Here is a 25524-nt window from a genome sequence, read left to right on the forward strand (position 1 = left end):
GCTGCTTATGCGATTCGTCACAGACTTTAAACCGGCTGCATGGCTCATCACAAATGGATTCGAAATCAGAAGAAAAATAACATTAAAGGATCAGGAAATTAGTAACAAATTCAAGCAATGGATATAAATGAAATTTCGTTAATATGAGCTTTCTTAACAATATTATTATGAAATATATATTTTCCATAACTGAAAATACAAATATTTATAAAATATTCAAAATATTGAATATTCATATATAAATATATATTCATATATAAATATTGCATTTTCAAATCTTTTTATAATTATTTTAAGTAACCAAAACACTCCATAACATCATGTATTAGATTTGTATTCGTCCAGTGATTGAAATTTAATCTTTGTTGTTTTTCAATTCTTCCCGTCAATTAGCGATAGTGAAGATTTTTGAATCATATCTTTAATTTTTTTAATGATTTATTTTTTTGATACTCTACAAACGTCACCAAAAAAAAATGTTATTATACTCCATCCGAAATCGGCAAGAAAAAGATAAACACTTTCTCTGTGATTATCCGGCTTTGGCGTCCAAAAGAATTAGGGAAGATACTTCTTTGACATTTTATCAGACTGTTCCTCAATAAAGACGAAATATATATAAAATTATCTAAATTCAAGGGGTTGGATTTAGTCTATACTCTTCTATCTTAGGGGCTCTAGCAAGAAATGTGGTAGCAAAACTGCGAAAAATTGTCTTGACCTTTTTAAAGTCACTACATTTCTCCACTGCCTTGGCTTTAGTTGGAAATCCATTTGGCATAAAATAGTGAACCGAACATGAATTTCTTTTTTTTTACATGGAAATTATCTGATGACCTGCCACTGCCTTGACTTTAATTGAAAAGCCATTCGGTATAAAATAATGAACCAAATATGGGTTTCTTTAACTCTAACGGTCTTGAGAAGTTTTACAACTTCAGTTTTGCCAATTAATTTGGTAGAATAAATCTGATTATAAATATCTCTTTTTACTTTAGATATGAATATAAAACTCTATATAAAAAATATTCTAATTGATTTTAGAATCAAAAGATATGGTGTTTATTTTGATTAATAAATACAGAACATTTTTTACTCAACTAATATTTATAAAAATCAAAAAAAAAAAACTTACCCCAACTGTAAGAAGGTGGATTCAAAGGCTTCATATCTAATTTGTCTCTGTCGTGCGAGGGGCTTCTTCTTAGGGGATCATAGACAACTACAGTAACTGTATTTAAATACCAACTTACATTGAGCGGATGTTTTTAAGCCCGTCAAGTTTCCTTTTTTTATTCTTTTTTATTTAATATACATATTCTGTTTGTTCTACTTATAAAAATATTGGTTTTGTGGTCAATTTTGAGTAAAATTTATGTTATTTAAACATATGTAAAACGAGAGTAAAAACATATATTCAGTAACATCAATAACTCTACCATTAGAAATTAACTTAACCTAATCCTAATCAATCCTTGGTATCTACAATCTCAAAAAATTATTTACGAATAATTTAATAGAAGAAATAATTGCAATACCACTGGTGATGGGTATTTGGCAATACTCAAAACAGCTGTATGGTGAGCCAAAAATTCCATTAATTAAAATAATATACAAAGAATATTTGTTGTTATAGTTCACTACTTTTCGAAACCTCTTAACCTTATATACAATGTTAAAATTTAAAAACATATTTTTAGTTAATATATTATTATTGATACCGTACAATATGGAGCGATGCAGTAACTTTAAAAAAATTATTGAAATCCATCTTCAAAACACTTTTTTTTTCAATCTCAATTTAATTTTTAAATTAAGTTTTCTAAAAATGAATTTTAAAATCCTACGTAAATAAATTATATCAAGTTTATTTGCCATTCATTAAGTTTTAAGACAACGGCCTATAAAACGAGCTACTGAATAGAGTATTTAATCAATTCCGATTTAGTTAATCATCTGTTATTTAAAATTTGTTGATATAAAATCATAGCTTTAATTACACTATATAAAAACACACCTTTAAATACCAAAACTGAAATTCGATTTGTTTTATGTATTTACTTATCACTCAATCTAATCCGAACTTGAACTTTATATTAGTTACACTTTGAATCGTATAATTAATCGTCTACGTTTGCATGCATCATTAGCTTAAATATTGTTATGGAGATTATTTTCTTTTTTCACAAAAACTGTATCTATGAGATACGGCTAAAAGATACGCACACACACATACGTTTTTTCCGACCTATTAACATATGTATGTATATATGTGAATAATAAAAGTTCTCACCGGTGTTGACCTTATGTAATGTTACACTGAAAACACCTTGCCTTACAATGTAATTATGTAAGACTTAGATAATTAAACAAAACGCCTTAGAAAACATATTCAATAGTTGAGTTTTAAGCGCTGATAAAATTAACTAAAACAGTAAATGCCTAAATTTTGTGGGTAAGTACCACAAAAACGAGAAACAAAGAAATTTTGTAAAATTTAATTAAATTTATCATTAAAATTTTTAACTCATTGACCTTTCCCACCGCAAAACATATACACCATAATGGTACGAAAGCCCAAGAAAAAACACAAAAACAAAAATAATGTTTAATAAAATTATTTCAATAAATCATTGAAGCCCTTTTCATGACTTCGAATTACTTAACTAATAAATTTAAATGCTTGTGCCAGAAATTAAAATATCATCCCAACAGTTTTCTGAAATTATAATATAATTTCACTGCATAACGCTGCGATAACCCGAAATTTCGTTATTTCCTACAATTTTCACGCGATTATATTCCATTTTAATTATATTTTAAGTATGTGCGCCCGAAACGATCAGACTACACGGTGGGTCCATGAGTCCATTGTCTTTCCTCTGACCTTTCTTTGAAAGCAACTGTAAAATGATCATTCAGCGTGTTGTGGATTTTCTTACCATATTATTGTATTATGTGTTTTGTGTTTTTTTTTTTTGTGGGGTTTTTGGAACTTATTATGAATAAATTTAAATTACGATGTATCTATCAAATGCTGCTGCATCAGTCTACTATAATTACTTTTAACCTAAATGTAGCAAAACAGAAAAAAAGAAAATAAAAACAAACCATTATGTAATTTAACCAATGCAAGATTAAAGTAGTCCAGTTGGCCAGCCAGTAGCATGTGTGATCTTTCTGGGTTGCATAGTTCGTGTTAACTTGTTGATAACTCTGTTGATTTTACGGATTATTATTATTATTTTTGTTTTTTTTTTTTTTGGTAACAAAAATTTTTCTCTAGGCAAAACTAACTTCCGGCGTAATATGCCGCTTCATAGATACAAAAATTCGCAGATCAATCTTTTGCTTTGCTTGTAATTAAATTCATTAAAACTTCAACTGCAATGGGAGCAAACTACAGCTTTAAAGATGCTGTACTGCGCTCTTTTCACCTCTCTAGCTCTTTATCGTTTTGCTAGCCAAGGTTACTTTTCTGACCACAAGCTAAGGCGTAGCGCATCTCTTCAGCGATAGAGGCGAGCAGATGCGGTTTTAGTTTTCGGTGGTACTTTTCAGTGCCAGTTGTAAATTTTTTCTTTAGTGCGATCTTCTCCACTCTTGGATTTCTTTAATCAATTTACCACGATTTCTGCAGGTTGACTTATAAAAGTTTGGTCTTTTACTGATTAACATTTAGTTGATTTGTGGTTGTCATTTGGACCAGACGTTGACACTTGTCGCGTTGATTTATTCTTTAATTTTCAAGACGTTTTCAAAGTTTCTAAGAAAATGCGCGCTTTTATTGTAAGTGAAAAATATGATTAAATAAAATTCATACTAAATACTAAAGTTGTGCTAAAATTTGATTTAAGATATTTTTTATATCTAAAAAATGACAAAAAAAAAGTATTCAAAACAAAGTTTCGAAAAATTTAAAAAAAATCTTGTAAATACTGGACTCGACACGCAATTTTATATAGGTGGTCCTAATAAGTACTCAGTAGTTATAACTCATCCTAAATAAGTACTAAAACAATTGGAAAATATATTATTTTTTAAAGTGAATATAATTTTAATAATACAATTATTTTAAAATTTTAATCTAATTGCTTAAATATTACTGATATTTTCAAGTTATTGTCCATATTTATTTTCGGTTTGTTTGTGATTAAAGTACAAATTAAAAGTGATAAAAATATGTGATTTATGTGATTTTTTATTAATTAAAATAATTAGAGATAATTTATTTTCTAAAACTGTATATATCACAAATAATGGGAATTCAAAAGTTACATAAAAAAAACCACTATTTATATTAATGCTTTTATCGTGCTAAAGATGTACATAAATGTATAATATAGTATATGTATAATGTATATAATATAATATATAATATATATATATATATAATATATATATAACATATAATGTATATGTATATAAATGTATAATATATAATATATGTATAATATATAATGTAAAATATATAATATAGTGTTATCAAAAATTCACGAGCATTTTTAATTCTTCGAAAAGTATTTATTAAAATTTCAATGTTTTTTTAGTACTCTTTCTTTCAAAGTTGACGCCCTTAAATAGCTTCCAGTTTGATCGATTTTATTGAAGCGTGTTTTTATGTATAGTCTTGAGCTTGCTCTGTGATCTTATCCTTAGATCATTTACTATTAAAAATACATTATCCTATAAGAAACTTATATAAATTTGGAAAATAGTAAAAAATTAAGGAGTACATAAGCCTTCTTAGGTATTCCATACAAAATATTACCGAATATAAGTCTTCTCGGCTTACATATTCTATAAGAAATATTACCTAACACAATATATGAATGTTACAGGCAGTACAACCAATACACAAAAAACTGTCGACTTTAATATTTACAAATAAATAACACATGCACGTATAATATCAATATTTACGAAAATAGTAGAACTAAACTTTCAGCTGTGACCACCAAACAAGAGATCTAGTGAATAAAGAAACTTTTCAATTAAGTCGAAGACCATTTTAAAAATTTTATCCATGTCCATTTACGAAGTATAAGCCAAAGCATTGTTTTAATGAAACCAAACTTTTTGCATTTACAAAAGGTGAACATTTCTCTGTAGATATGATTTTCAATTTATCTAATTAATGTTGCATACTATATGTATTATGCGCTACTACTGAGGTAATAGCTATACTATATGACCGACAGTTCCGATATAGATGGACTACACAGTCGTCATAGTATCGAAAGAGCTTTTTCTTAAGGTTCACAGGTTTCTTTATATTATTAAATTTGTGTTGGCTTAAGTAAAGAAAATATATAAGATATTAACCTATAAGCTATCATTTCTAACATTTTTAATAGCATGTCTTCGATGTTTCGGAGTGTACGTACTAATATGACTTTGTTCTCAGGCAGGTTCTTGCACCATATACATAAGTCAATATTTAACTTTTTATTCGAGTTATTCAAACAATTATCTTCGAGAAAAATTGAAAACAACTTCGAAACGTAGGTGATATTCAATAAAATATATATTGATATATTTAAAATTATACTTCACATAGATTTTTATACGAATATAATGTAAGAATACAGTATACAAACATATATACTTAATATAAATCATAACATGACTAATATAAGTCACAAATTTGTTTATATTGTTAAAGTTATTCTTATACCAATGTTTACAATATGTAAACCCACACTAAAAGAACTTTGTTATGTTAAAATCTTTATATAAATGTATCATCTACAACCTCACCAAGCTCTCTGAAATTAATTCTATAATTGTCATTATCATTTTTACGTTAATTTTTGCTGATCAACTACAGCTACTTTTAAAGTCAGCTACGCACCTTTTCGATCTAATAGTTAAAGTCGGCCAATGAAAAAGATTATAAAAAAAATTAACAATAACAATAAATAATCATTTTCAGTAATGCATACAAAGGCATTGTTTCCAGTAAAGTATTCCATTATAAAAAATAGATCAAGTAATAAATGTAATCTTTTTAAGTTCGTCAAGGAAATATATTAATAATTAAATTATATGCAAAAGAGCAGAGTAACAATAAAATATTGCTGTAATTAAGAATAAAAAAAAACTTTTATGACTTGGTTTTTATATTCAGATATATAATCATTAAATTATACCAATCAAGACCGAATAAAAAGTGTTAAAAATTATAATTATCACTTCGGACATCTTGTTTTTTTAAAAATAAATTGTAACGACCTAGGAGCAGTGGTTGAACATACCTCAGCAAATCAAAAGAGCAATCTGTGTCATTACAAACTGTATTTTATATCAAAAAAATATTTATATTAAAAAATCTATAACACGTTTTATTTCGACATTTACTTCATTTCAGGTAATATGTTTTCTAGCCGCAGCAAATGCTGCTCCACAGGGCTATAACTATCAACAGCAACAGAATAACTTCCAAACTGGTCAGGGTTCATTTTCACCACAAAATATATTCCAAAATCTCAAACAACAGCCATCATTTGGTTTTAATGTGCAGCCTCAAGCTTATCAACAAATAGCAACACCCACATTTGGTATACCTCAAGTGAAGCCACAGCAACAGTATCAGCAACAACAACAAGCTTTCCAGGCACCAGCGGCGCCAATTGTCACAAAAGATATTTACGTCCATGTGGCACCAGAAGAGCCAGAAGATAAATATCGTCCAGCACCAGTACCAGTAGCTCCACCACGCAAACACTACCGCATTGTCTTTATTAAAGCGCCCACACCAAGTGTTAGCTCGGCAGCGTTACGTGTTAAACAAGCACCAACAGAGGAGAAAACTATTATTTATGTGCTCACCAAAAAACCTGATCCACTGGACCTACAGGCTGTCTTCCAGGATGTTGCACCCAAACAACCCAGCAAGCCAGAAGTTTACTTTATCAAATACAAAACACAAGAGGAAGCACAGCACGCACAACGCACAATACAAGGTAAATTGTTCAGAACGGAATTTACGAGTATAACAATATGGCAACTCTAGACTGCTTAGTGTGGTATTTGATGATTAATTTTCATTTGAAAGACGTTTTAGTGAGCAAGTATGCTAATCTCTTTGTTATGCTTTAATGGCCGTATAAGCATTAGAGGCCGTTGTCACGCTACATCAAAGAATTTGCATATTTTGATATTGAAATCTTGTAGGCAAGTCAGTCACGAGATAGTTTGAGTCATATTATTGAGTTGATTTATTGATTTTTATGCTCAGTCAATGGCAGTAGCGGTCAGATCGTGTTACTAATTTTAGAAATTAATTTTGATTAATTATTGAAATAATTTTTTTTAATTTTAGCTCAATACGATCAACTTGGAGGCACGACACAAATATCTGATGAAGGTGTTGCACCAGTCACATCTGTTATCGGTGCTTTAGATCAACAACAAGGACCTAATGTTGGGACTTCGCCTGGCGGCGGCTTTATCGGCACCGATGGTGGTAGTGTTGTTAGCACTTCTGGAAGTGCCAGTAAATATTTGCCACCCATTGTTCGCATCTAAGTAACGAGTATTTTATATTTCATTGTTTGTTTGAGAGTCAATAAAATGAATTCAAACCGACTGATCGCCATTTCGCCACACACGCACTCGATTTAATTTAATTTAATAAACACAAATCACACCAAAACTATTCACTTTCAAAGCAAATCTGTTAAAGTTTAAACTTAATTATGTTGAATTCATTTGAGATACGTTTTTATTGTTATTCGAATTAGTATTTGTTTGTTGTTAATAGTCGCGCAAAGATACAAAACGTGTCTAGCGAGTTGTTTTTAGGATTAAGCTTAAAATGATTTTGTAAATATGTAAAAATATTTCTTTAAATAATATATTATAAAATGTTTTTAAAAAAAATTTAAATAAATTTTTATATTGCTTATTATTGGTAACTGCAACGTGATTTGGCATTGGTAATACTGGTAGCAATCGTCCATCTGCATATTTATTACTCAATATGGATGGATTTTACATATACATTCGTTCAGATTATACGAATATTTGAAGAAATGTGGTAACCAATATACTTACAGGTTAATAACTGAACAATGTATTCAACTGATCCCAGAACTAGGTGAAGTTAGGTGAAGTGGAGGGAGGAACAAATCCTCATAAAAAAGCCGTTTTGAATCCACAAATCCTTGTAAGAATGATCAATGCAAATACTGGAGATATCGCTTGGTGTATTAAAGTAGAGGGCCCCAAAAATTTAAGCCTAGTTCTGGACAAGTGTGGACATAGACGCAGCAGGTGTTCTAATGTCCTTTCTTTGAGAGCCGATACACACGCGTTACAGGAGTTACTACAGGGTAGGCCATTCTATTGTCCAGTACCCTGTAAAGATAGATATTAACCTAGATACTTCTGATGTACTTCTGTGTGTCAAGTTAGGGGCTCTACGTTTGGAATAGATTGGCCATCTAGCCATTGACCTGACTGCTGAAGCATATGTGCCCAATCCCTCGGAAAAAATGTCATAAATCAACTTCCGACTGTAGCTGGCAGAGACATGGATTGAAATACAGATAGGCGTAGAAGAGGTGTCCAGTCTAGCAAACTCGTCTGCGCGCTTATTTTCTACTATATTGAAATGCGCGCGAAAGTAAACTAGAAATACCTTCGACCTTTCGCACAGTGTATCAATAAATTGCCTACATTTTTACACTAATCTGAATGAAATACAGACTGCTAATAAAGTTTTAATTGCTGCCTGACTGTCAGTAAGGATATAAATTTCTTTTCTACAAAGTCCATATTTAAAGTAGGAGAACATGCTCTTATGATGGCGAATATTTCTGCCTGGATTTCTGTTTCAAGACTTATGTACTTCCGTAAAGAAAATTTCTTGCGAAAGTTCTGCTTGGATTTCTGTTTCAAGACTTACTTCCGTAAAGAAAATTTTTTGCGAAAGTTTATGTGATTGTGATGTTCATACCTCCATCAACCGCACAACTTATTGAACACGTTTGAAATTATGAATCTCACTTCATTACAAAAATTTAATTCTTTTTCAATATCTTATAACATTCGAAATATTAATATTAGAAATATTAGTAATATTAGAAAAATATGGTTTTTCACATAGTTTCTTCCTTTCTCTTCTACATTTTTTTGTCTTTTATTTATTCTCAACGTGTTTTTCCCATTAGAAGGGTACGCAAGAGAAGGTTTAGGGTTCAAGAGAATCCCTTGGTAAGTTATTTTAAAATTATAATTTTTAAATTTATATGATTCATATATTTTATTAAGATTTCAGAAAATAATTATATACCATAAACCCCCCTTAAATTTGTCACTGTATTTACCCCCGATTTCTATAATTTCTGTTATATGACTGTATACGCTTCATTTTCTCTTTGAATGTGCCTTCATTTACGGTCCTGGTTCTCATTATTATATCCCTGTATCGTCTTTTATACCTCCTACTACCTAGTTCGTTATTAGATAGTTAATAATATACCATTTTTATATATAAGGAATCGATTGTTAATTTGAAAGCATTACTTAAATAATGTTTTGTATGCAAATTTTGTTTGAAAAATATCCTAAATAAAATAAGTTAATGCTAACAGTTAATTTTAAAAGCAAATTGTTCGAGTCATTAATTAATGTGAGTAAAGTGAGAAAAATGTATCTAATGAACAATCACTTATCATAAACATCTCTTCGCTACACTCACTATCTTTTAGACACACTTTCAGTTTCAAAGCTTATGATTATTGGGAGAGATGAAAATATATCTTTCTGGTTTTATATTTTGAAATATTATGCAATATTACACAATATTTAAGTTGCGGGTTATGAACTATTAAACCACAACTATGGAATGTGGAGGAACAAACGAAATTTAAAAGATCACAAAAGAAGTGAAAAAAACGAAAAAAGAGCATTTGAGCCAACTTAATAAAAACTTCTTCATTTGCATTCTGGTCTTTACCACTCCGAACGATGATGCTACGGATTTTACGAAACTAGCTGGCTTTAGGTCAATGTCAGGCACACATACGCGCTTATAAGGAAATAATTAAAAACAGCAACCGAAGATACTCGCGGTGAAATATGAAATGATATAAGCAGAAACATAAAAGTCAGTGAAGTCATAAAATACAGAAACATATAAAAAATAAATAAAATGCGATTATAGGTAATATATCTTAAGATTTAATGTTTATGCGATAGTTTAGCATGTGTTTTAAGTCGGCATGTTTCCTGGTACTAAGAGGAGTGTCAAGATTTATCTACGAATCTCTTTGTCTTACGTATCTTGCAACATCATACAAGTATCTTAAACAAACCAAAAAACAAATGCACTCATGTTAATTAAAATTGCAATGAGAAAATACTCAAAGTACCGCATAATTAGTTGCAGAAATGAAATTCGCAAATATTGAAAGCCTTTTCCAGCGTATAAAATAAACAATCTTACGTGAAGTGAATAGTTTGCACACTCTTAAATTCATTGAAAATTTCAACACCTGTAGTTTGTCTACGTTTTAGCAAATTATTGAAAATTGTTTGAAATATTATTGGAAAGAAGTATTTTATTGTTTTTTCCTGCATTTACTTATGTTAAGTAATACACATGTCAAAACTATTTACACCTTACTGTGCTATTGATAAAGCCATTTCATTCGTATATATCCCGCATTCGACTTATGTAGCTTACAACATAATTAACAAAGTGAATCGGTGCACAGGTCACTCGCCGAGTGGTGCATTCAAAACCCACAATCAGTGAGTCTTCCATTTAATTTGAACCTGTTTTAAGACTCACAGCATCACTAATTAATTGATCAGTTTGAGTTATGAGCGCGTTTGGAAATTCGACGTTTCGTTTCGGACGATTTCCTCCAGTTGTGGAGTTGTTGAAATTTTATTGGTGCCCGTACACGTAAGTTTGTAATAAATCAGTCATCAACATGATTTTTAAATAGCACAAAATAATATAAATCACACTTGCATAATTAAACAAAAGTAACACATTATCTGTTACTTAAATGTATTAAGATGCAACCAGAAAAAAAAGATGGACCGTTGACAGATGAAGAAAGATTTATCAAAAAAATAAGTTTAAAACAAATAAGGAAGTTCGCTTTGATTTTACCGAAACTGAGATTATCTTTTTTCATAGTTATTAAAAAAATACTAACAAAAGATCTTCACATTGTTTTTTATTAGAACTAAGTTCGTTTCATGACAATTGTGAATAAATTTAAGATTTAATGTATTTCGTTGTGATTAAGACATCATTTATAGGATATGATTGAGTTGATCTTAATTGAATTTGTTTACAACCAGGTAACCTGGTTTACAGCATATTAATCACAACGATCCTAACCAGATTATTGCATATACTAAGTAAGACATGTGTGGGTTAATTACTATAATAGCCATATTGCAAAGTGATCTTAAAAATTATTATGGACTCTACTACGACACCGAATGGCTCAATAAGTTCCAGTCATCTATTACTTGTCTTATTCTTCAAAGTTTCAGTATATCATTAGATTCTTAGTAGCATGTGTGTTTAATTAGTTTAATTAATCACTAGTTTAATTAGTTTAATTAATCACTAGTTTAATTAGTATTCAGCTTACAACAAAAAACAAATTTAAGCTAAATGTCTTCATAAATACTTAGTTTCCAAAATGATGTTTACATGAAGTAAAAATGAAAAAAAAATGTCTTTATCTATAAGAAGATTAATAGCAATACCAAATAGATGACTTAACCATGCTTAATACCAAAAAGAGATGTATATATATTAAATCTAATAACTTAACATACTTCAAACGAAAAAATTGAATTGTGGGAGTAGGTATGTGTAGAAACATATTCAAAAAAATATCTGAATTTAAAAATCACAGAGTTGTTTAATACAAATTATTTTTAAATTCACATTTTATTAAAAATATGAATTATGAAATTTAATCATAATTGTTATTAAGTGAATTTAAGCCGTTCTTATTTTTCTTATTTTAAAATATGTAAATTCATAAATGCTATTGTAGGTCACACACTTCTATTTAAATTAAATATGTCACTGGACATAGTCCATCGTGTCTTTCTTTTTTAGATCGTAATTACTATTATTACGATTCATGTTAATATATATAATTTATTGACATTCATACCTGACAGATTGTAATAAAATAAGTGGATTAAGAAAAAAAAAAAAAATGCTATAATTTAATTGAAATTATTTCTATTAAGTTTATAAAATTTTTGTTACTTTAAGGTTAAAGATTTATTTTTATACACGAGTCAATTTTATAAATACTTTATGTTTAGTCTATTAGAAATAATAGTGTTCGTAAAGAATTTTAAGTTTAAACATGTTTGATCAGCGAATCAGACGCTACATTGTTTTGATTTAAATCAAATGAACAAGGAGATAGTAAATAGGTAGGCAGTTAGACAGTTATATAGAGAGATGCGTGAAGATACATTGATTTTAATGAAGGACGCTTACAAATTTTGAATAACATTAGGACGAATGACATCCTCAGGGACCTCAAGATTGAGCCGTTCAAAAAACACATAAAGGATAGAGCCCTGAAATTATTTGCAAAAACTGACAGACTTACCAACACCGCATTATCAAATCTCAGAATGATTACAGACTCCTCGGGGAGATATGCAGATCTAAGGTCAATTATTACTTGGTCTGATGAAGTGATAAATATTAATCCAGTCAAGGCATAATGAGGGGTTTTGAAGGTACCTCAAGTTATGAAAGAGGACTCAAGTGGTGGAATCAAAATAAGTGCTCAAGTGCACTAGCTTCAACATAAATAAAGCTTACTGCTGTGTCAGCAGCTATAAGTAAAATTGCCAAATATAGTGTCAAGAAATCTAAGATTGACTGGTTGGTATAATTCTTCAACAAATAGTACCTACGAGTTAAGCTTTATTCGAAACAAAGAAAATGTAAGTGTTACTGTCAAAAACAGCTGATATTAAACGATTACTTCTTTTAAAAACTATATGAACATGGATTAAAATGCTATTAATTACATTTGGATATTGTTAAGTGTCACAAAGCTTGATAACCATTATATGACTATTGCTAAGCCTTCACTGACAAAAAAATTTTTTGATTAATATAAACGTTTAGTAAATTCTATATTTATTAGAAACTTTATGCTTAACTTTACTACTTATTTCATATAGAATAAAAAATAAAAATTATTGTTTTGTTAAATTTCGATTTTTTTTATTTTATTGTATATATCTGGTAAATTTTTAATAACTAAAAATATACATGAAATATGTAAAAAAGCTTACAATGCTGATATTTAAACTTTTTCTGTAAATACACATATTGAGATATATTCAGCCTAAAACTATGCATAGCTAAGCTTTTGTACAGTGGAGCAAATTTATATTTAAGCAAATACAAATTTATTTTAAATATCTTCAGCAAATAATTTTTGGTGTTTTCTATAGTAAAAAACTTATATCATTTTCACTATAAGTAGTAAAACCTACTAACTTATAATATTAGGTTTTTTTGCCATTTACCATAAAATCAAATAAAACTGTTAAAATTTTTTTAGTTACTTAGATAATGTTAGATAATGTTAGTTAGATTATGGTTACGGAAAAAAGTTTTTAACTCACATACATAGTTAGTTCGTACGTCAACTTATTTAGAAAAATGAAATTTCTTTTAGCTTAATTATGATTCACATTAATCTACTCCTTTTCACTGAGACCATTGCAGAACTTTTGGGAATATGCACAATTTACATATATCGATATCCAGTACTTTTAGTACATCATTAATGAAGAGGTGCCCTAGATACGAACATCCTTATAAATTTTTAAATGCTGTAAATACTTTTAGAGCACAATAAATCTTTTAGGTCGTAGTGCACAATCCTTTCTTTTTAATAATCTAAATATTTTGAAAATATAAGTATTCAACGCTCTAATATTATTTTAACCAAATATGGTTTGTGCATATTAAATAGTAATTTACTGTAGTCTGGCAATGTGTCTACCAAGTACGTATTGTCATATTCGAACTTCAATAAATATGGATACATCATTGTTATCTTGTTTGAAAAAAAAAATCATATTTTTTGTAAACATAATTATACTAAGAAGGTTTTATGATATATTTTTTGTTTAAGTAAATGATGAACTTATTTCTAAAACTTTCTCGGTAATTCTTTATACTGAAATCTATATTCGGGGCATACTAAAGTGTCGACACAGTATTTGGCTGTATTCGTATGTAGTGCTTAAAAGTTGAATAGATATAAGCGATTCCGAAGGTGTATTCAATATCTTTGGGCTTAAATCATCGCAGAGTTACATATTTATGTGCGCATCATTAATATATAAGTTTTCTGAATCTTCATCTAATTTGTTCTAATAGCTTGAAGTCATTCCTTAAGACATTATTAATGCGATATGGTCTATATTTTTAATCCTATCAAGATAATGAAATATTAATATTTTTTCCAATATATATAATAATATATACATGTGCAATTGTTATCAAAAGGAAGAGAAAACCCTTGTGATCTCTAGTATAAATTTTTTTTTGTATAAAGCAAACAAAAAAGAGTTATTGTATAGAGAAAATTCATATTGAGAATGTGATTCTACACAGCTGTCTGCAAATATAAAAATTCTACCTCTTCGTTTCAAATACATCACATTTAGAGAGAAAATGCAGCAAGACCAACTTATGATGGGTTAGCATCCTTTTAGCAAGAGTTGACTATCACCTTCTTCCCCCCCTATTGGCTACACTCATTACCTAGCTAAATTACTTTATTTTATATTATTTTTAAAATAATAAGTACCACAAATTTTAATTAACATTTTGTATAAAACTTTATTTTGCATAAATAAAAATAATTTAATATGATATAAAATTATAATCTAAATGAAACTTAACTTATGACACGATAGCATGAACTTAAAAAAATTGGTCACGAAAATGTGATTGTAAAATTTAAAAAGTGGCAAAAAATGGATTATTGCCTTCAAGCACTTCATTTAAGAGTCTTCACAGGCAAGTATTTCTGTGAGGGTGCTGAGTTAATGAACGACGAAGAACCACCAACTGATGATTGTGATTGGTAACTCTGTTGCACAAATTGCTGTTGCGCGGGGAAGATAGGTTGGCTCAAGACAGCCTCACCGCGTGTATTACCAATAACGGAAGTGATTGGTGCAATACCTTCATCGGAGATATGAGTAGAACCACCCAAAGCATCATACTGCGCTTGTATTTGTTGCTGAGCACGTTGAGCTTCCTCTTGAGTCTTGTATTTAATAAAGTAGACTTCAGGTTTATTGTTCTTAGGTTGAGCTTGAGATTGTTGCAACTGTTGTTGCACTTCGGCCAAATCAGGTTTCTTGGACAGGACGTAAATGACAGTTTTCTCTTCATGTGTGGCTTGAGCTTGTCTCAAAGCAGCAGTAGCGAGTTTCAAATTTTGACTTGGTGCTTTAATAAAAACAATGCGATAATTCTTACGAATTGGTGCGCTGTCCAATTGCTGTCCCAAATTTGATTCTTCTTGATCTTCTGGTGCTGAATGTATGTAAATGTCCTTTGTGATTATAGCAGTTTGTGGACGTTGATAACCTTGGAAGGTTTGTTGATAATTATTTTGTACGGGTTGTGGATAGCCAACCTGTTGTTGGAGAACTTGTTGTTGTACGACTTGTTGTTGGTGAGATTGTGGAACTGAGGCAATGGGTTGTGGAGCAGAAACATAGGTTTGTTGTGGAAACGATAATGGGGCGGGTGCAGGTGCTGGTGCATAAATGGGTTGTGGAGCTGGAATTGAAATTGGTGCAGGTACAGGAGCAAGAACTGGTGCTGGTGCAGGCAATGGATGCTGTTGTGGTAAGGCTACAGGAGCTGGTGCATGTATTGGTGCTGCTTGTGCGTGATGCTGCACAACTTGTTGTTGATTTTGTAGATTGATTTGTGCCAACGGTGCAGATTGCACTACAGAATAAATGCCACTATTTGATTGTGGTTGCTGTGGACGATAACTGTTTACGGGTATGGGTTGTCTGTTATTTGGTGCTTGAAGTGGTAATTGCTGTACAGAAGGTATATGTCCAACAGGTGCTGGTGGTGATTGCACTGGTATTGCTGGTGGTGCAGGTGCAGGTGGTGCTTGATATCTATAGCCAGGTTGCGCAAGTGCAACAGCAATGAGTGCAGATAACTGTAAAATGAGTTTATGTTATTTTATGCATATGGTGTTTTAATGAGTTTGGTTTTGTTAAACTGTTTAGGTTAACTTCTTAACAAAATTTTTATTAAACTTACCAAAAAACCAACAAAATACTTCATTTTGTGTATTTTTCTTCTATATATAGCTCAAACACTTCCTTCAACCTTAATTGGACAACTTCAAATATGAAACTGATGCCTGTCCCTGAACTCGCCAACGCTTTTATATGAAATCCATTTCTTTTTCATTTAACTATGCAAATCCATTATTGATAAAATCCAAACCATTGCCAATAAAATATCAAAATCTATTGTTTTTCCCTATAGCAGCATCAGCATCAGCATCAGCTGTTACGCATTTGGGCTAGTCGAGTTAATGCTCTGCAACTCGTTCACATAACCACTATTAGCAAATCACGGAATCACAACAATAGCCAAATTCAATGAACCAAATTAAAAATGCATCCTCCTCAATAGACTTAAGCAGTCTGTTATCTAATATCGATATCGACTAACAAACATCGCAGTTGGAAAATTTCTAATGTCACCTCAGACGAGATACAAATTTAATTAATGCAAAATTATTATTTTATTGATATTATTTGAATATTTTTGTCTCGCACGTAACGTTTTTCATTAACAAATCGTTCGGAAGAAAGCAGCAACAATAAAGAAATTTGCATTTTTATATAAAATACCAAACATGTTTCGAATTTGACCCATTGAGCCAATACTCCGATGGCTATGACGGCCCAAACTGCTCTTTCTTCGGGTCTCTTACCTGTTTTGCGGTCTTCGGAGAAATGCTACTACTTCACATGCATTTAACAGTAAAGCAGAAGGTCGCGTATACCGCACTTTGGCAATATCGTTTCGCTTCCGTTTCGAGTGCGTCAGCGTTCCGTTGTGTGCGTATGCGTGAGCATCTGTGCGCCCTTAATCTGCATAAACCATATTGATTTTTTTAATTAAGCGTTTATTATGCAAAATTATAAACAAAATCTTTCTTCGACCTAAACAGGCTTTTTAATTTATTTCGATATTATTATTTAATTTCATATTTTCTATGATTTCGTATAAATTTTTTGTTGTGTCAAAGAGAAGTTTTTTTTTCATGTGAAAAAAACTTAAACTTTTGTTTAAGTTTTTTATGATTTGTCACCTTTTATTTCACAAATAAATGATAAATTACTACCAATTATAATTACCAATACAAATTTAATCACTTCAATATTTTTATATTAAAACCGATTTGGTTTTGTGGGCGTTTTTTGTTATAAAACAGTTTAAATTACGAACTGTAAATAAACAAAAGTTGGCAAAAAAAGTGTTAATTAATGCTTTATAAAATATTTTTTTAATTATGTTAATTTTTTCTGTGTTTTGTCGTTACAAACGACCTTGCGATTTCGACATTCCGTTAAAATCTGCATCCATAATGAATAAATAACATTATTAAGTTTCGAATACAGAGCAACCGGACTTCCTTGGCTAATTTCCAAATAATGATAAGCTAAATACATATATTGCTAATCATCTGTGTATTATTAATCATATGACTTCTGGTCAGAAAATGATCTTTTAATTATTTTTAATATTACTATCTAACCTTCACTGTTTATTTCATTCCCTCCATGCAAAATACACCCAGTTTAATACTCCGTACTTATTCTACTGTTATACTATAGATTCCAATTGGAGAGACAATATTGGATCACATGTTTCAGAGGTTAAGTCTTGAGTTTGTTCCATGATTTCAGCATTATTATATCTATTGCAGAAAATATAGATTCTTAAGTGTGTTTTTAAGTTTAAAAACCAAAGTAGCAATTTATAATATTATTATATGTTATTAGATCTTATTATAGTTATGTTATTATTGTGATCTGTTGTGACAGAAACTGCTGAAAAAATAACAAATTTTCGAAACAAATTATTCTTTCGTATTGTAAAAGTTCGAATATTATACACAAAGTATTCGTAAAAGTCGTTTTCTAAAATGGACATTCCTGATTGTTTAGCAACCACTCTTATGGTTATACTTATATTGGTAATTACGATTTGTTCAAATTTCTTTAAGTCTTCAACATTTATGAATTTGTTAAAACGCCCAGACTTTGCTGTATCTTGAATGTCCTCTTGGTTATCCTAAAAGAACTTAGAAAACTCATAAAGTCATGGTCTTGATATAATCTTAATCAAAGGTGTTTCCCATTTTAAATACTTCACCTTAATGTTCAACATTAACTAAATGTTTAACACAACATTTCACATAATTCTTCTGATCTGATACTAATGTACGATTGACAGGATATAAGATTATAATGATAACAATAATTACAATTATATTATTATATACTATTTTTGTATAAGTACTTTTTATTTCATAGGTTTAAAGGATAGGCATGAGTTGTTACAAAGACCTTTTTTAAAAGGCCATCACATCAATACTGATATATTTTTATTCGGATTAATTAATTTTAAGAGACTAATATATTTAATGAAAGTACGATGAAAATGCTATTCGAACGCCCAAGACAGTACTGGACAGAGACACAGGAAGTGTTTGATGGATTCTACATCCTTCTCATCTTGACAACTACTGCACAATTCACTTGTAGATACTCACCATCTTTGGAGCATAGGCGTAATGGCAGAGCTCCCCGTTAGTACTCCAGTAAGTAGCTGAAGCCGAAAAGTCTTTTCGTTTTATTTTTGTTTAATCTATGCTATAATGTTCTAGTGACCGCACAGTCTTTGCGATTAGCTCATAGATTATTAGTCACCGCATCATTGGTGTTTGTATTGAGAGGTCGGTCTCTCTTATATGCAATTCAAAAACTCTTCCCCTCAATATTGCTATGTCCAGGAATCAGTGAAGCGTGACATCTTAATATAATGTTGGATCTAACCGATTTTAATTCAATAGCTTTCAGTGCTGCCTGACTATCTACAGAAACAGTGATATTTGAAGCATGAATTGTACATAGTTGCATAAAATTGACATATATTTTTTCTCGGCCTGAAAGACGCTGCAAATATCAGGTAGACGGCCAACTCCAGAGTTACCTGTCATAGATGCTAGCTTCCAGCTATCTCTGGTTGGATAGAGAGTAGGAATTCTGGTGTTAAAGTCTAGTATTGGTGTCATGTAGTCTGTATAAACAGTATATTGTAAAAATAAAAGATTTAAAAAAAAAGAAGACACCAATGCAAAATCATATTAATTATAAGACATCGAAAAGTATAAATAACAAACACTATACTAATCCATTTTTTTTTCTTTTGTGTTATAAGAAGAAGTTTTTAGTATTACACCGAAATTGTCATGTCATTCATGTTAAAAAATTAAAAAAAAGTCTAGTGGTGATAAATCACATTATCATCTCGCACAAAAATTTCAAAGCAGTATATGTTCTATTAATTATTACTTACGACTATATCCTGTTGCAACTATATATCTTCCATACCCATAACATAACTTTCAGCTTAACATAATATATCATCATGTGCTGTCTCAGCTGTTCAAAATCTTTTTAAGGTATGACGTTATCACATCTCTAAGCCACGATACAGTGACTTTTCGGGGAAGCAATAGTCTTTCACAGTTATATATAGATATAGAAAATATATATAGAAAATGGTCGCATTTTGTAGAACGAAATAGTTCTGATCGCTATAGAAAATTCGATACAAAAAAATTCTAAATACGAAAAATAGTAAGTTTTCACATTTTTTACTATAATTTTTTTTTAACTAATCTAAACTTATTTATTAGAAAAAGATAAAACTTTAGTTTCTAATACTAATACAGTGCTGCCAATAAGGAGCATGAAATGAATAAACCTTTGTTAGCTACATATGGTACATATATCTATTGATAACTATAGATACATTGTCAGACTGTGATAGGACAAAAGTATTACGCATCTTCCTTATTACTAGTATTAATTAGCTGATACGATTTCTTGATTTATAGAATATACGAATAACGTAGTAACCATTTGTTTTTATTTAAATTTGTGTTGTGATGATATGATATTCTATAGTTAAAAATAAAATTTTTTTGTAAACATATTGTTTCATAAATATTTCGAAAGAAAATTTTTAATTTTACTACTCATGTGGTATACGTCATTTTGTATTTAAAATTTTTTTATATTTTTTCTTAGGCATTTTGTTCTATACAATTTTGTAAAATCTTCCGTTCCGTCACTAAATTCACGCTGGAAACCAATTAGAGAGATTCATTATGAATCGCAATCGAAATTTCAATATTTATACAAATAACAGCGGTAGTAACATAACTGCCAACATGGGTGAAACTGGTTCCAGTACTAATTTATTGGCTGGCGGAGATGATAATGTGCAAAATCCAAAATCGAAGTCTAACATTGCTGCACCCATTTCTGATTTGGATGAGATGCCGGTTAGACGTTATACTCGCACGGAACTACTACTACGACGTTATGACCTCTTATCCGTTGAGCACATATGGCAGCATGAGTACGAGAACGATCCATACTATATTGCTGTTGTGAACCGCCTGCATGAACTGGACTTGTGGACAGAAATATCACCTTCGGCTTATGAACCACTCTATAATATGGCTACTTTGGAGGATTGCAGTGATGCTGAATTGGCAAACATAGTACAACAGGTTAATGAGATAAATGCTTCGCCATCAGCACAAGGCTATCGCAATTCTTTTAATCGACGTCGTGGCCGACCATTTAGAAACTATGGCATTACTAATAACAACTTCCAGCCTATCTATCAAAATCCAAATGTTCCTTTCAACTACTCAAATGTCTATTACCCGGCTATTGCACATGTCAATGGTGGATCCATGCCAAATGGAACTACTATACTACCGCAACAGCAGTACCCCCCATCCATATTTATGCCACCACAGTTTTTTAATTACTCAGCAGATGATCAAGCCAATAATGATGTGATGTCCTACTGTTGGTATCCCACCAACAAGCACAACTTTAACGAGAAGCAGTAAATCGTTGTATGGTCGCATGAACACAAGATGTACCACACCAGAATATAGTGTGTAGTACTATTTTGTAGGATCTAACTGTTGTGCTTGTGAAAAGACTTGTGTTCGTGCTCTTTTTGTATTTAAGGTGAGTCACAAAAACTATCTATTGAATAGTTCTATTGGAGATCTGTTGGAGATCTTTTTTATTCTTTTTTTTCTCGTTTCAGTTAATTTTAAAAATTCCAAAAAAAAGGTAAAAAATGATGTTGATGATATTTCTTTTTTCTCTATTGGTTTCCAACTACAAAATTCGTTTGATTGTGTGCTTTTTGAAACCCAAAATTCTGTTTAAATTTGTACTACTGTACGAACTTTTTGTGCACTCACTGTATTTCATCTTTTCTTGTTTGTCTTCTTTTGGCAAATTTGTTGGCGCCAAATTATACAATGTATTATATTTTATAAGTCCACTTCAACAAAATAAAAATAAAACCTTATATATGTTTGTTTATGTAAAAGCAAATTAATGGCCGTTTGCATTCAAATTGTTACAAAGAAAATAATAAAATGGTAATATAATCAGTGACAAAGAAGATGAAAATTAGCGAGTTTAATCTAAACTTATAAGTTTAATAATGATTTAATGGAATTGTTTTGACAGCGATAACCTATACTTAAGGCGGTCCACACATATGTGTAACGAAATTGAGTTATTAGGTGTTGTAAGATTCGAGCACACTTATCTGTCATGCGTTTCGCTATGGGAAGTCAAGCTGTATGCAGCGACCTTGAAGTGCGTACTGATCAATCTTTCGAAAAACAGGAATAAGATTTATGAGGAGTTGGGTGATACATTGGGCATGCATCTGAACTGGCATATGACAAATTGCAGTTACTCTAATGATTTATGGTATACATGTGTTACATAGTACATACAGTGATGGCCTTGAGGTGTACACAGATACTTAATCGATGGGTGAATATAAAATTATCGGGATGAGTTAAGTGATGCATCGAAACAAGTGTTTAAAGTGACACTTAGCAAATTGGAATCACTAATCTATGTTTCTAAAATACCTTTAGTTATCGATTATTTACATATTATTTAATTTTTTTTGTAATATTTACATAGTTGCATACAAAATAAAATAAAATCTTGAATTCATTTTTGCAGTATTACAAAACTATTGTCATGTAATCATGTAATGACGAAATGAGACGTGATATTTATTAAAGTAGATTACACAATGCAACAATCTTAATCTTAAGAGGTGTATACGAGTGAAATTTATTGTTTTAGTAAAGACACAAATTACTGTTCCGAACATGGATATATACATACTCATATTATGTTTTCACGTGGACATATGAAAATTTTTAAGTTTTTCATTTCATCAAGCCGATATTAGATATTGCACAAATTTATTATAGGTCATATTAATTAATTTTGAACCTTTCTAAAAACCGATGTGCCTGAAGCAATCCAATTTTACTGCAGTCTTCTTCACTCTAACTCAATATATTGTATATTCTAGTTAGATAGGACCCGCACTAGCAAAACTATAATGGAAAATAAAATAACCAATAGTTCTTCTTCACTCTGATAATATTGTAGGTATATCCTACTTAAAGAGAACTTGCATATAAAAAACAGTAAGAAAAAATATAGTAGGATTTACTAATTATAAACTTGTGTCTAACTATGTGGAAACCAAAGTCTGTTTTATATATGGGTAAAGAAAAAACGCCTATAACTCACTCGCAAATAATACTCCGTGTCCCACTGCTCTCCAATGTAGTATTTACATTGTTGTTCTTCTGAAAACTCTGCTTTTCGAGGAAGTGTGAAAGTATATTCACGTGGAATAACATATTTATATTATTATTAGTTTAGAACCAACATTTTATCGGCCTTCATTAGATAATTACTAAATAATAAGAATATTAGACCGCTAGTATCTGTCACAGCAAAAAGCTCAAGATTTTCTGAATAATTATTTAAAATATCTTTAAAGTCCACCACTGAATTTATTACATTAATTAGCTATGAAGAGCTATCAGCGGAGAACTATTCAGAAACATGAAAACGAGACATTTTGTGTTGACGACGTAAGAGGTTAGGTTATGCCGGTAAATTAAGGGATCCATTTAAGCCTATTGACCCATTGTGTTACCATATAAAAAAAACTTATAGGTTTAAAAAGCCTCTTATACCTTTGGTAATGCTTTAAGTGCTTTTTAGTGATAGATCCTGGAGTTGGATAAGTTGCTCAAAAAAAAAACTGCTAAAATATTAAAACGGTGCAATAACAAAGCAGATGTAAGACACTTTCATCGTCTTCTTCACAACTGTGATAGGAACAATTATTGCGGTTAGCGATGTTCCATAATCGACTGAGATATGTGATGAAGCCTACCACAAGGCTGATATCTTTACGGTACATCTAAATGACAAATTAAAAAGAGCTTACAATATTTTTTGTTTAATATTTAATACAACCTTTTAAATGAATACCTAAATCCTAATCTAGATTTAGGCTGAACAAGTTATAGAAGCATCAAAGCTTCTAGAAGCATTCTAATAGTTTGAATTGTCTATTCTAATAATAATATCATTTAGTGCACAAATGTTGATATAAAAGTTTTAGACAAACTATAAATCTCTTATGGAACTATTAATGGTGTAGAATCATGATGACGTTTCTGGACACATTTTGGATCATTGAATCATTTTTTGTCATGCGGTCACCATGTTAAATTGATTATTTTTAAATTAGAAATTCTATTAACATTGAAACATTAGACAGAGAAGATGACAGCTTTCATTAGAGGATCTACGGGATAAAAAATTTTGTCCGATATTTCAGTTAGTATTAAATTATAATCATAAAATATTATAATGAACATCTGTATTTCCTGCAATTCTTTTGCAGGTGCAGATTTGCTTTAAATGGAAAATATTTTGAGTATTTTGTGCGAAAATTAAATGATATATATTATATAAAATGTATGTACGAGTAATATAAAATAATTGAAGACTAGCAATAATAAAAGGGATATTGGTCTATGAGAGCGCCCATTTGACTGTGAGAAATTAGTTTAATTACCAAATACAGATATAATTTAAGGGAATTTTTACGTCTCTAAATATAAATAAATCAATTACTAACTGCTGCTCTTAACTTTTATTACATTATTTACATTTTTATTGAATAAACTTGGATAAAAAAAATTTGCTTAAATTGATTTGTCAAAGATAATGGATCAATCTATTGTGTTGTATACTAAATCCAAAATTGACGATTTTATGATCTCATATAAAATACATTTTTAGATCCTTAACTTTGTAACCAAATGCACTAAATACATAACTAAAGTGTTTGGGCTCTTTCAGTTGTAAATTTCAGTCATTCAATATTTACAATGGCAGAAAGCTGTGATAATGTCTTATGCGAACTGATTAATCAAAAATGTTTACAACCCAATTAAGAGTTGTCATTTTCTATTTAAATGCAAATTTCTTTTGTTGTCTGCATTTCTGCTCGATGTCTATTGCAAAAAGAAATGCATAATAATCAGCCAAAATGAAACTCGCAATGAATTTGGATGAGCGCGATGATTCGAAATAGTTTACGAAAAAATGTCATAAACATTTACTGGTAAAAGTTACAAAATAGTATCGCATCGTCTTAATTCTCCCTATATTTAGTACCATTTAATTGGCTCTTAACCATGATTAACAACCTATTACTATTTATGTGGCACTTAATCGACCATCAAACCACGTTAGCACCGCATTTTCAGTCAGTAAAAGCCACCAATTTTATTGCACAAATTGAAGGGAGAAAGATTTTACAGAAATTATACAAAATTTAGACAAAAAAAAAGGCGGAATTAAATTAGCATCAAAATTATAACGAAAAAAGTTAATTTTTGTAATTTTTTATATCCGCGAGTGGCGATGATATATGCGAGCAAATGAAGCTATTGCCAAATTCGTGCCCATGTCAACGTCACTACCTTCGCATGTTATGGGTTAAAATCTAAGCTCCAAATTATAATATTTGCACATTATTTCACTCAGGCTTTTTTTAAGGTGTCCGATACAAGATATCAGCTCGCTAGGTTGCTTCTGTTTTAGTGATTTTTATCGATTGGGCCGTCTGTCAGTTTGTATTTATTGAATGAAATTTATGCAAAGCTGTTGATTTTGTTGTTTATTTTAGCGATAGTATAAAGGTTGTACTATTGTCTCATGTGATTAACAGTTACATTTTAAATTTCATTTAGTAAA

General features: G+C 30.3%; 3 protein-coding genes across 3 annotated transcripts; 2 read left to right on the forward strand and 1 right to left on the reverse strand.

Moving 5' to 3' along the window:
- Nucleotides 1-3774: 3774 nt before the first annotated feature.
- LOC119676579 lies at nucleotides 3775-7530 on the forward strand. Its single transcript, XM_038087821.1, has 3 exons — nucleotides 3775-3789; nucleotides 6371-6965; nucleotides 7325-7530. The coding sequence occupies exons 1-3, from the start codon at nucleotides 3775-3777 to the stop codon at nucleotides 7528-7530; spliced, it is 816 nt and encodes a 271-aa protein (XP_037943749.1).
- A 7508-nt stretch (nucleotides 7531-15038) lies between these two features.
- Nucleotides 15039-17992, reverse strand: LOC119676580 (alpha/beta-gliadin A-V). The gene is made up of 2 exons (XM_038087822.1): nucleotides 17924-17992; nucleotides 15039-16232 (listed from the first exon to the last, which is right to left on the reverse strand). The coding sequence occupies exons 1-2, from the start codon at nucleotides 17990-17992 to the stop codon at nucleotides 15039-15041; spliced, it is 1263 nt and encodes a 420-aa protein (XP_037943750.1).
- A 2376-nt stretch (nucleotides 17993-20368) lies between these two features.
- Nucleotides 20369-21727, forward strand: LOC119686125. The gene is made up of 2 exons (XM_038100601.1): nucleotides 20369-21375; nucleotides 21458-21727. Exon 1 carries the CDS (start codon nucleotides 20493-20495, stop codon nucleotides 21249-21251), a length of 759 nt encoding a protein of 252 aa, XP_037956529.1. The 5' UTR covers nucleotides 20369-20492; the 3' UTR covers nucleotides 21252-21375; nucleotides 21458-21727.
- The last annotated feature ends 3797 nt before the right edge of the window (nucleotides 21728-25524 follow it).

Source organism: Teleopsis dalmanni, chromosome 2 (assembly GCF_002237135.1).
Source record: "Teleopsis dalmanni isolate 2A chromosome 2, ASM223713v2, whole genome shotgun sequence".
Classification (NCBI taxonomy): domain Eukaryota; kingdom Metazoa; phylum Arthropoda; class Insecta; order Diptera; family Diopsidae; genus Teleopsis; species Teleopsis dalmanni.

What these genes read in the sequence shown, in the direction of transcription:
- LOC119676579 (XM_038087821.1), top strand. An exon ending in CGCACAACGCACAATACAAG is followed by an intron (nt 6,966 to 7,324) that starts GTAAATTGTTCA and finishes TTTTAATTTTAG; the next exon opens with CTCAATACGATCAACTTGGA.
- LOC119676580 (XM_038087822.1), bottom strand. Translation starts at nt 17,992, where the DNA reads ATGGAACAAACTCAAGACTTAACCTCTGAAACATGTGATCCAATATTG. An exon ending in CTCTCCAATTGGAATCTATA is followed by an intron (nt 16,233 to 17,923) that starts GTATAACAGTAG and finishes CTCATTTTACAG; the next exon opens with TTATCTGCACTCATTGCTGT.
- LOC119686125 (XM_038100601.1), top strand. Translation starts at nt 20,493, where the DNA reads ATGAATCGCAATCGAAATTTCAATATTTATACAAATAACAGCGGTAGT.